This window comes from Balaenoptera physalus (assembly GCF_965194825.1).
Source record: "Balaenoptera physalus genome assembly, chromosome: 10".
Taxonomy (NCBI): domain Eukaryota; kingdom Metazoa; phylum Chordata; class Mammalia; order Artiodactyla; family Balaenopteridae; genus Balaenoptera; species Balaenoptera physalus.
The window spans coordinates 74,902,631-74,915,210 of record NC_138889.1 but is presented as its reverse complement, the minus strand read 5'-3'; the positions used below and the strand labels follow the sequence as shown (position 1 = coordinate 74,915,210).

At 52.1% G+C, this 12,580-nt stretch overlaps 1 protein-coding gene across 2 annotated transcripts in view; it reads right to left on the bottom strand.

Moving 5' to 3' along the window:
• Positions 1 to 929: 929 nt before the first annotated feature.
• Positions 930 to 12,580, bottom strand: part of OTOG (otogelin) — a 93,685-nt gene continuing 82,034 nt past the window's right edge. Inside the window, exons 39-42 of one of the 2 annotated variants that reach the window (XM_082476944.1) lie at positions 11,663 to 11,708; positions 10,888 to 10,965; positions 9,252 to 9,331; positions 930 to 9,137 (exon numbers count right to left, since the gene is read on the bottom strand). In XM_082476944.1, coding sequence (XP_082333070.1) covers positions 8,937 to 9,137; positions 9,252 to 9,331; positions 10,888 to 10,965; positions 11,663 to 11,708 — 405 coding nt within the window. In that variant the 3' untranslated portion in view covers positions 930 to 8,936. The remainder of the gene's footprint in view (positions 9,138 to 9,251; positions 9,332 to 10,887; positions 10,966 to 11,662; positions 11,709 to 12,580) is intronic. The other variant, XM_082476945.1, reaches the window with a different exon arrangement.

Here is a 12,580-nt window from a genome sequence, read left to right as displayed (position 1 = left end):
GAGGTGGGGACATACCACAACCGTTCATTCATTGGGTGACACTGGTTCTTCTTATGAAAGGATCACAAAGATGTCTCCCACATATGAACTCTTAACCTTTGCATAATTCTCACAACTATTATAATTATTATTCCAATTTTACAGTTGAGGAAGCTGAAGTTCAGAGAGGTTCAGTAACTTGCCAAAGTCACAGAACTAGTAAGTGAAGCAACCATGATTGGAACCCAGGCAGTCTGTCCAACCTATACACTGTGCTATCCCCCATTTGCTTCATAGCTTCCAGAAATTTCATATATCTGGACTATCGATGGAATTGTTCCCTGTTTTTCAATACAGGTACAGAATTTTCTAGTTTAAAACTTTTCTTTGACGTTTCATATGGCTTTTTTAATATCGAAACTACAGCCCACAATATTTTTTCCACATTATAAACTATTTAAGTTAAATTCTTCTTTAAGTTAAAGTTTCAGTGGAAACACTGAGACAAAGGAATAGACATTTTTGAAGGACTTCATACTTTGTCTAATAAAATTTTCATAAAATTTATCAAGATATTTCCATCAAGCAGTGCATAAGAATGCCAGCTACTCCATGGAATGTAGTTTTTAACTGGTGTCTTTGGAAGACCCAAAGTTTCTAAGATGTCTAATGGTGGAATTTGAGGCACAGTGACATATGGGCAGAGGAGATATTTTTGGGAGCAGTCCCTTCCCTGTACCTCCCAAATCCCTTACAGACCCCCTTCCTCCTCAGGCGGCCCCTCCTGCACATGTTGGGGGCAGGGCCCGGGCTGGGGGCACCTCTGCCAGGATCCTGCTGATCTATGTTCTTGCCTGACACTCAGCAGCTGTCGCAGAGGCGTGGGCTGCAGGCGCTGTTCCCCATGGGCCGTGTGCAGGCTGCAGGCCGGGGATCCTTTCCCGCCTAATCCGAGGGGCACTGGCGGTGGGGAGGGAGACAGCTGGGTGTAACTGATCTGCAAAGGAATGGAATGGTGCAGGCCTCCCAGTGCTGGGCTGGGCCGTCTGCAGGCTGCCCTCCCCAGCTGCCAAGCCTTTAACCCTTCCCTCTCTTACTTCTCTCTCCCCTCCATCCTGGGAATTGATGTCACCCAGCTCAGCCAAGTCCCAGGAATGTCCCTGGTTGGACCTGAACACCTTGCAGAGGACCCAGCCTTGTGACAGTTACTGCTGGGGAGGCTAGAGCAGGAGTAAGAGGCTCGGGTCCTGTCTCAGAAGGAGACAAATCTTGTGGAAGGCCCAGCAGGTGACTCAGACAGTGGAGACCATGAGGGCAGAGCAGTGAGGCCCGGCCTGGGTTGGAGCTCAGGGAAGACTCCCTGGAGGATGCAATGAAAGGAGCACTGGGTTTGGAGTCTGCTGCTTCCTCCACTGCTGCTCACTTTGCAGTGAGGGCTTGGGTAGGTCACTGCCTCTCTAGGATCTATTTCCTGCTCCTGAAAATGTGGAATTTTAAGATGATCTTTAAGGTTCTGTCCATAGTGGTAATAGTAGCTCCATTCATTAAACGTCTACTATAGGCCAGGGGCTTTATCGATAAACATTCTCACCATCACTTGGCCAGATTCTCCCATTTTAGTGACGAGGAAACTGAGATTTGGAGAGAATAAATCACACAGCTGTTCAGAGACAGAGCCTGAGCCCATAATCCAGGCTCTTCACTGCATCCTGCTCCATCTTCAGCTCCAACAATCTGGATATGGTGGTCGGGTTCAGGTAGAGTGGAGGCTGGATGCACAGTGGTCTGGGGCCCAGCAGAGGCAGAGGCTTAGCAGTGAGCCCCAGAGCCCCTGCATGAAGGGTGGACTGGGGCTGGGTTGGACTCTTGGCCCCTTCTTTTCTCCTGTCCTGGGCACAGCTGGCTCAGCCAGGCAGCCTCACACACAGCCACAGCCTCTGCAGTTGTCCAGCCCGTTCCCATCCATGATCTCATTTGACCCTCATGCCAACCCTAAGATGCAGAACCTGTCACCCCTCTTCACAATGAGGGACTGAAGCTTGAAATGTGCCAATGTTCCTATAACTGGTAACTAGCTGAAGAGAGACTAGAGCCCTCTTTCCACTGTCCCCTCTGGCCTACTGGAGGAGAAGGGGCCAGAATACTAGCTACCAGGCACCCAGCAATCCCCTTCATGTTCCTGCTCCTCCTGGGTGGAAAAGGAAAGTATGAGTGTGGGCTCTGGAGTTAAGCAAGCTTGGGCTCAAGTCCTGACTCCCTCACTCTCTAGCTGTGCAGTTGCTTAACTTCTCTGAACCTTAGTTTCCTCCTGGGTTGTCAGTGAGATATGGGTGAATAATGAGTGAGTGCTGGAGCCTGGCCTGTATCTTGCTTCCCTGAGCACAGCGTAGACCCAGGCTGGCATGGGACACCCCAGAGAGGCAGAACGTAGGGCTGGGGGTGGAGGACGGTGCTAACGGCCAAAGAGAAGGATCCTGTGGGCTGGGGTTTTGCGGTGAGGGTGGGAGCCAGGGCTGGTCTAAAGGGTAGGCAAGAACTGCCTAGGGAGAGGGAGGAAAAGGACATTCCAGGTGAGGCACAGGCCACAGGCCATGCAGAGGCAGGAACAGACACAGTGCAGGAGGAACAGGGACTGAGTTTGGGTTTGAGCTGCCTGGGGACGACACTGGCCCAGAGGGAGGTGGGGCTTCATGGTGAGAGCAGGCTGAGCAGCAAGCCTAGAGAATGCTCGGCTCTGGAGAACAAGTTCTCCAGGGGTGCAGGGGCTGGACCAGTTACCCTCCATGTTGCCCACCCATCTTCCCCCAGAACCCCACCCCAGTCCCTGGGTTGCCAGGACCTCTGGGCAAAGGGCCGGGTTGGGGTACAGTTCCAGCTTGGGAAAGACAGCTGCGCAGGCTTCCTGCCTGCTGCAGGGGATTAACTGGCACAGCCACGGTATGTGGGGGGCACCTGGCCCCCCACTCTGCCCACCCCATACCCTTTAACTGCTTGCTGCCTGGGCCCCCTTGCTTTCATGTTTAAAGGCATGTTCTAAAAAATTTTTTTTAATTAAAAAAAATAAAGGCATTTCATTCTCAGTTTTCAGTGCCCTGTGTTAGACACTGGGGAGACAGAGATGAATAGAGATCTAGGGCAGGGTCTATCCAGCCAGAGGCACCTTTATCCATCACTGTCCCTCCTCATGCCAGCCATGGTATCTCTGAGACCCTTGATCTCTCTCCTAGCAAAACCCTACTTCTCTCTCCACTGGCTCCTTCCAGGACATATGGTCAAGTCACTGCCTTCCTCAAACCAGCAAACAAACAAACCTTCCCTTGACCTCATGCCCTATCTCTCTTCTGTTTTCTCAGCCAAACTCCTTAGCGTTGTCCACACTATCTCTGCTTCCTCACCGAGAAGACATTGTCCACCAGAACTGTCTCCTCTTCTTCCCAGGCACGCAGCTGGACTACATTTCCCAGCCTCCTTTGCAGTTAGGTGTGGCCACGTACATGAGTTCTGGCCAGTGGGATGCAAGTGGAAGAGAGCCGGCCACTTTCAGTCCTGATCCCCAAAACCTGCAGTGCATGCTTCCTGCACTTCTCCGGGGCTGGCTTGCTGCAGAGGAGCATGGCACTTTTGGAAGGCTCGTGCTGAAGATGGTGGACCCTCCAGACAGAGGAGCCAGGGTGTCTGAATCATTTTGGACGCAAGGTTCCAGCTACTCAGGAACACCTACTTTTCTTTTTTAATAGTAGGAGGGAGAAATAAATTATCATGTTTCAGCCACAGAAAAGATCTGAGTTGCTGTGCATGAAAAAAAAAAAAAAAAAAGAAAGAAAGGAATTTGGTCCTCCTGCTCCTACATCACCCCATGTTGGACAACCCAAGAAATCAGGGAAGAGGGGACCTGGAACTCTGAAAACAAGATTGGAAGGAGGAGACACTCTGCTCTGAGGAGATTTCCTGGGGCAGGACATGGCCAGTGAACTTACACAGGCAGCGTTTAACCTTCACCTTGAAGTTGTTCCTGTTTGATTCAGTACTGTGATTGCCATCTGCCTTCCCCAAACCACCACGACAAGTGCGTGACGCTCCAAGGCCTGTGGGGTCAGAGCCTTGGGGAGATGTAAAAGGCAGGGCCACACATGGACAAACAGACCCTGGAGACCTAGGCCTGGAGGAGAAGGCTGAAGCCGGGCCGGGCAGGTGCTGACACAGCGACAGGAGTGGCGAAGAAAGGGTTAAGGGGTCTGTGAGCAGGATTGGCTCTCCTCTAACTGAGGGCAGTAAAATCAGCATGTCGCCTCCAATTTGCTCTGGCCTGACCTTGAACGTGAATCATTCCATCACAATGTCCTTATTGATTTCCACAGGAAGAGGATTAAGCCCAGAAAATCAGGGCGGGAACTTGAGCCTGAAGCACGGAAAATGGGATAGTTCTGGGGCTCAAAACCCCTCGTGTTGGCAAATACGTCACAGGGGGCTGCAGACTGGGCAGCCGCCCAGCTTGGCTACCAGCTTTCTGAGCGGCTGGGTCCTAGGCTTCTGTTTCCTTACCTGTCTGGTGTGTGGCCTCCAGGGTTCCCTCAAGCTTTAAGTCATGTGCAGAGAGTGGGTAGGAAACAAAGGATGGGGAAGATGCTATAGATATGCCTTGAGTCTATTCTGGGGTGATCACTTCATCCTTCTGTACACAGCGACAGCTTTTGGGACCCTCAGAACCAAACAGGCTGTTCCAAGACCAATGTTGCCATTGAACCAGCCGGCCCAAACAGCCAGGAAGGGCCTCCTCAGTCCTGAAAACCCTTCAAGGGAATGAGAGGGATATAATGGGTGTGTGTGTGTGTGTGTGTGTGTGTCCCCACATAGAAGCATAAAGGAAGCAGGTCATCCTATGGGAACTGACCCACAATTTCCTTTCTTCATTTAACATATCCTGGAGAGCTCACTGTATCAGTTTACAAAAGGGCTATATAATATTCTACGATGTGGCTGTACCAGGTTATTTAATCATTCCCTACTGATTGGCATTTAAAGTTGTTACCTATATATATATATATATATATATATATATTTTTTTTTTAATATTTATTTATTTTTTTTTATTTGGTTGTGCCGGGTCTTAGTTGCGGCAGGCAGGCTCCTTAGTTGTGGCATGCAAACTCTTAGTTGTGGCATGCATGTGGGACCTAGTTCCCTGACCAGGGATCGAACCCAGGTCCCCTGCATTGGGAGCATGGAGTCTTAACCACTGCGCCACCAGGGAAGTCCCACCAATATATTTTAACTTAAGACAATGTTGCAATAAACATCCTGGCACATGCCTCTTTGTACGAATTATTTCTTTAGATGCTCTATTAGTTTCCTGTTGCTGTAACAAATTACCACAAACTTCAGCCTCAGCTTCTGTCATCACATTTCCTCTCTCTGATGCTGATCCTCCTGCCTCACTCTTACAAATACTCCTGTGATTACATTGGGCCCACCTGGATAATCCAGGGTCATCTCCCCACCACAAGATCCTGAACCTAATCACATCTGCAAAGCCCCTTTTACCATGTAAGGGACATATTCAGAGGTTCCTGGTACTAATATGTGGACATTTTTGGAGGTCTGTAGTTCAGCCTACCACAGCTGCCTAAAAATAGGATGGCTTAGTCAAAGGGTGTATGTATTTTTAATGTAAATCAACATTGTATCAGTGAACACTCATATCAACACTATGGGTACTGGCTTTTTGAGGGCAATTGGGCAACACTGATTTAGGTTTAAAATCCTCATCCTCTCCTATTTTCCCTCAGTGCAGAGCAGGGTAGCATGCTGGTTGGTGATTTGCTTCTTGTTACTTTCACTAGTGTCTTAGCCCAAAAGAGCTGGTTCCCCAGGAAGAAGCTAGGGGAACAGGACTGGGAGTTTTAGCCAAAGGGTTGGTGTGTGAGGTTGACTTCCAGGAGAAGCAGGCAGGAGGGGGCTCCTGGGTGGGGGTTGGAAACCTACGAACACTGTGATTCCAGCAGTTGGTGTGATCATCAGAATCTGTGGCCACCTGTGAGTATATAGTGAAGGTGGAGCAGGAAGCCTGGAAACTGCTGCCAACTGGAGCCAAGAGGGCCAAGTCACCAAAGCTGGGTCACCAGTTATAGATAGGCTATGAAGAACAGGCCTCTGAAAGTCTGAGGCCACCCTTCCAACTAAGACTGCAGGAAGACATTTAGGCTGAGACTGGCTGGCTTGAGCTGGTGCCCTCTGCCTGTTTACACAACAGCTAACAAGGAGTGGTCCTGTTAAAAGTCTGCCTGCTTATATGTGAATGTAAACAGATGGGAGTAGTAGTGAGGTGAGGGCTGAACAGCCAGGAACACTGGGGTTCCAGCAATGGCTAAAGAGCCACCTTTGTCTTAATCTAAACATCTTGCTGTATGATAGAATTAGTATTTTAAATCAGGCTGGTTTTAAAGCCTGGTTTAAAGTCATGTTCTGTTGAACTCAGGATTCAAAACTCTCTCTGAAAGCTACTGACATGTGACTTAGGGAGTGTGTTGTGCTGAGAAAATGACTGATTACAAGCCTTTAATTATCATCAGTGATGGAGAAGCTTTGCCCCACCCCATCTCTGGCTATAATGATAGGAAATTAAGAAGTACAAAGTATGCATTTAAGGCTATAAATGTCCCTCTAAGTACTTCTTTAGCTGCATCTCACAAGTTTAACGTGTTGTAATTTCATAATCATGAGGATCATAATATTGTCTAATTTCTACTCTGATTTATTCTTTGATCCACTGCTTATCTAGAAGTGTGTTTCTTAAGAGGCTGTAAAGCTTTCTTTTCATTAGGAAAAGTCCCAGGGCTCATGTTAGCAGACAGATATACCATGAGGGGAGACACATATTTGTGAAATAAAAACTAAGCTTTCCAAGTGTTAGCTTCACAGGAAATGCTCTACCCCTCCAGGCTGAGTGGAGCCCTTGCATCCAAACATTGAACCAGGCCCTAGGAGTATCCCCCTCTTATTGGCAGGTGCTACCTCAGGCCGCCCCTCTCCTATTCCTTCCCAAATGGGACAAGCCAGGAAAGCATTCTCCCATTTGCCCCTCAGATGTGCCAACAGTACTTTAAAGTTGAAGCGTCACTAACAACCTGATCCCTGGATTCTCCCTAACCTTAGTACAATCAACAGTAGCTGCAAAGCTTACTGATCTCTATGAGAGAACAGGGAAATAAATACAGAAATGTTGAGAGGCCAACATGAAGCGTACTCTCAGGGCCTGACCCCTCCACATCTTGTGTGAGAGGCATCGGTCCCTGGCCCCACAGAGCTCAGACCACTCCTCAGGCCCCTCACCTGGCTGCCAGCTTTCCAGCTCCCAAAGTCCTCTTCCTTCTCCCCACCCCTCCTCTAGGAGCCAGCCTCCTATCAGTTCAATTCCAATCAGCAGATGCCCATGGAGGACCTGCTCTGAGTGGCGCACAGTGCTGGGCACGGGTGGGGCAAGAGAAGTCAGGGTGACCTCCACGGACATAAAATAGGATTTTGTCTTCACAGCTGAAATTCCTTCAGATTCAAAGCAAACCTGACACCTTCAGAGATGCTCAGAGGTCTGATGTCTTCCTGTGGTTTATTGGATATATAAACAGAACACAGATACAGGAACAAAGAGGCTGCAAGAACAGCTGGGGGCCATCCTGGCACAGGGCCCCAACCCCAATCCCAGGGGTACCAGGGCAGCCACACATCTCCAGACATACAGGGCAGCGCTGGCGTCTGAACAACCTCATGTTCATTCCCTTTGGACCCAGCAGCACAAAGTGGTATGTAGGGTAGGAGGGCTACAGGGTGGGGTGTGGAGGGGGCCCTAGGCTGGCTTTAGGAAGGACACTCTGGTTCAGAGACAAGGCTCTGAGAAATGCTCAGAGGCGGCTGCACATGCACAGGGCCTGCATTTTCCACTGACTATTGCTCTCCTGCCGGACAGGCCCATGAAGTAGAAAGCTGGGAATTGGCTGAGCCACAAAACTCACACTCGGGCCCCTCCAGAGACCAACTCTGCTATGTTCTTGGAGAAGAGGCACATTGTAAAGCCAGGGTCTGCCTTGCAAGCTGAAGGTATCATTAAACACCATAGGGCCCTCAGAGGGGTGGGCTGTCCACCCACATGGGGATGAGTCGGACCCTCACTGAGGAGGGTCCAGCACAACTCATCCACCACACCTCACCAGAGCCAGCCCACCTGCCGGCGAGGCCGGTTTTGAGGGATGGGAGTGGGGGTGGGTATGGAGCAGGCATGGCCCTGCTCTTCTAAATCCTTTCCTGAATTACAAGGTCAATAACAGAATACCAGGGCATCCCTCTTGGGGCTACAGGGGGCTTGAAGGTCACTGAGTCTACTCCCCAGTCTCCGGACCTGACCTCACAGACATTGGTGAGAGCACGTCACCTGGGAACCCACCCTCTTTGCTTCTGGGAAGTCCTCCTGGGCAGAGATACACAGACCTGGATGTTTCAATTTAAGCCCCCTTTCCTTTTACTGAGTCTGCGGTTCTTCCGTGGTCAAAAGGGCCGAGAAAGAGAATGGGCCACCACATCTGGCCCCTCCACTGGGTCTTGGGTCCAGCCCTGGTCCCGGCTTCTCAGGAAAGCTCTTACCCCCTCTACCAAAGCACTGCAGCCAGAGTCATGGATATGCAGGGGCTAATGCCCCTGACCTACGGCCCTTCCCAGACCTCAAGCCAGGGACAGAGCTGAGTTCCCTGAGCCCCAGGTTGTGGCACTCTCCCATATGTGGAGGAGGGGGAGCCCAGAGAGGGAGCCAGGATGGGCTGGTGTGGCCCGTACCAGTCACTCTCTGTGTCTCTGCCCGCCATTCCATGCTCAGCACGTACCAGCTCTCCACACCTTTAGTGTCCCCCACCCACCCTACACTGGGCCAGCTGGAAGCAAAAAGTGGTCCAGCCCGCCCCAGCCCCCAGGCCTCAGGACCACTGGCAGGCACAGTCAGTGGGCTCCTGCACTATGTACGGCACCCAGGTGGCGTTGGTGGCACAGAAGAGCTGCACAGAACGCCGCTGCAGGCCCACCTCGCGGCAGCACTTGCAGAAGCGGGCGTAGGTGTTGATGTTGTAGTTGTAGATGCTGGCGGACGGACACCTCCCATCGCAGGACACTAGGTTCACCTGGAGACGGGTAGGCCAGTGAGGCAGCCTGTGTGGCTTCCATCCCCCAAAGACCCCCCATCCCCATCTTCGGCTGCACCCCGCCCCCCCCACCGCCTTGCTGGGGCCACGCACAGGGGTGTTGCTCCTGCATTCATTCTTGCGGATGGTCATGCGGATAGTCACCTTCTTGCAAGAGCGTCCATCCTCTTTACCTGGGGGGACAGGGTGGGTGAGGCAGCTGCGGCTGAGTAGTGCTCCCGGGGCAGCAGGCTGGGCCAGACTGGGGCAGTTAGTGTCATGCTGGAGGGTCCCTCCACCAGCGTTAGTGCCCATGCATTAGAGCCCCTCCCTTTTAACTCAGTGCCCTGGAAGGAGGTGAAGGTGACAAGGCAGGGGAGATGGGTGAAACAGGGAAGGATGCCAGGGACGGCCTGGGGACTCTGGGCTAGGGAAGACGAGGATTTGGGGACAAGGCAAGCTGCCTGCCCACCCCAGCCCCAAAGCCTGTCTCTAATCCATTGGCGACCCTGGATGTGTCCTCTCCCCTCTCTGAGCTTCAGTTCAAGCATTAAGATCCCGCAATTGCCTGAGTGAATGGAAACCCCAGTCCCTAGCCCGATGCTTGCACATAGCAGGATCACTCGGTTTCCATAGCTATCAAACAGGCCAGGGCCAGGAGTCACCCACCTCACACAGCTGTTACAGAGATGGAAATTGATAAGCGCGCAGTTTCTTCTGCCTGGACCTCGCCTCCCAAAGACAACCAATCACATGGCTCATTTACACCCTCACCTGCTCAAGTATTTCCTCACCAAGGCCTTTCCTGATCTTCTTCTTGAAACTACAACATCCTCCCTCCACCCACCCTCCCTCCCTGACCCCTCCCTTCCTTATTTCTATCCAGGGCACTGTCACCTTCCCAAGAGACACACTTGTAATGATGTTCTTGACATGTAAGCTTTAGGGTCTTCCTTTGCACAGCCTCCTTCCACAATTTGTTGTGAGTTCTCTCGTTCTAAATAAACCTTCACTTTCATACCTCGGTATGGATTTGTAAGTTTGTGTTCTTTTTCTTAATGAAGCCCCCCCCAACCAATTGCATAAGTTTCAGCCGCCATAAAACCAGATGCATCCATCTTATTGTAATTTCACTTGCTATTCTGTCTCTCCCATTAGAACGTCAGCCCTATGGGGCTGTGTCATTTATGCTGTGTCTACAGTGCCTAGAACAGGGCCTGGCGTATTGGTGCTAAATAAATATTTGCCAGATGCATAGACTCCCTCTGTGACCCCGGGGTGCCTGTGGGAAATGGGGTGGAATCCCCTGTTCTGGCCTCTGGGTTTCACCAAGTAGGTTTCCGACCACACCGGCTGGAGGTCTCCTGGCCAGAGCTAAGTTCACTTTTTCCTCCCTCTCTGCTCCCAGGAGACAGGAGAACTGAGAGCTGTCCTGGCCATGGCCTCAGGGTCCTGGACTGAGACCAGCTGAGTAACCAGCGGTAGCAAAGCAGTGGTGGCATTGGGCACTGGTGGGCATTGGGCACCAAGAGAGCGGGCACTGCTGAAGCATTCCCATGCAAGCCCAGGGGTGCAGCGTGCTATCCAGCATGCACTGCTGGCCCTACGGCCTTTGCCAGAGGCAGGGAGCAGGGGCACCGCACTCCCCTCCCCCACCCCCAGAGCTCAGGACCACCTAGCAGAAGGGACATTGGCAGAAATAGCAACGCGGCTACACGCCTCCAGTCCCGCGGGCTTCCGAGAGGAGTACCTGGGTGGCAGTGGACACTAACCCGTGGAGGAGAGGCGGGGCTAACGGGGACCACGGGAAACAGGGTCCCCGGGGAACCTGGGGAGAGGGACACGGGTCACAGGGAGCACACGGGACATTCAGGGAACATTGAGTTGTTGGTCAGAGATCAGCCAATGAGGCACTGAGCCCAGTTTCCTTGGAATATGTGAAGTGGACATAAAAGGGTCCAAAATTCTACATCCCTCCAAGGAAAGGTTGAGGGCCCTGGGGGATGGGAGGCATGTGGGCAAAGGTCCTAAGGCTGATTGGAGCATGCACGCACACGCAGTTGGGGCTGCAGGTTCCAGGGGCCAGGGGTGAGGACAGACGCACCGAGCTCTCATTCAGACTCGGTCTGGGAGCTCATGGGCCTGAAGGCACCTCCATGACAAGGCTCCTGACCACAGGGAGAATTAATGTGGGGGGCATCTCGGCTGGAGGTCATGGCAGGGCAGGAGGTGGCAGAGTAGCTGGTCAGTTACTGACCTCCTGGACCCAACGTCCCAATGTCCCGTCTCCAACAGGAGCAGAGGCCTTTTGTTGGGACAGGGATGTGAGCATGGCCCCTGCCCACCTGCAGATCTGTGTCTGTACCATGAGCCCCATGGCGGGGGTGTTATCCCTTCAACTACTCACCCCTGAAGAGCCACCACCGGAGGCGCCAGGTCAGGAACCTGGCCCTCTGAGCCCCAACATGACATCTTGTCCCCCCAACCAGAGCCCCTCACCCCTGGCCTCCGCCATGCTCACTCACATGTCCTGCAGCATCCTTCCAAGGACGGTACCACCGAGCCCCCAGCCTAGAGGGAGAGGAGGAGAGGTGGGTAGGAGACCACATCCTAGGCCAGGAGCCAAGATCCCAGCAAGAGGCAAAAAGACTGCTAGAGTCTAGACTCCTTTCCTCCCATGATGCTCCAGGGCAGGAGTTCCAGGCCCCATTGTCCATCAGGCCCTGGCCAGAGGGGGAAGGGGCCCCTGAGCTGGCCATTGAGAGCCACAGGGGCTAACCCAATTGGTCGGGACACTGGCACTGAGGCTGCCTCAGCCCCCAGTGAGGCTGGAGGCTGGGTAAAGATGGTGCAGGGCGCCAGGGCCTCCTGTTTTTCCAGTGGCAGCTCTCCTTATGCACGCCCCCACCCAGTACTGTCGTCCGCCTTAGTGTTTCCTGCACAGAGGGTCAGGGAGGGGAGGGGTTAGGGATTGACCCACTTGGGTCAGTGGCCTGGGCTCTATCTCAGCCCTGGATAAGCTACCCCTTTCCTCTGGACTTAGTTTTCCCATCTCTAAAGTGGGGCAATGATTCCTGATAGCCCTCCTCCTCTGCTGTGAAACTGATAAAACGATGGATGTGACAGTTCTTTGTAAATAAATGTGTGTGTCTGTGTGTGTGCATGTGTGAGCGTGGGTCTAAGTATATGTGTGTGGTTTTGTGAGCACATACATGTGTGTACATGTGTGATTTTGCATGTGTGTGTCTGTGTGGAGAGAATGCTTGGATGTGTGTAATTGTTTTCTAAGTGAGACCAGAAATCTTTAAATGCCCAATATTAATGGCAAGAACTCTAATAATTCAACAATAACCCCAAACCCTCCAGGAAATCATTTTCCTTGAGGTGTGCCCGTAGTGACAGCTGTCCATGCTAGTGCTGAACCCCTGTTAGCCCATCGCAGG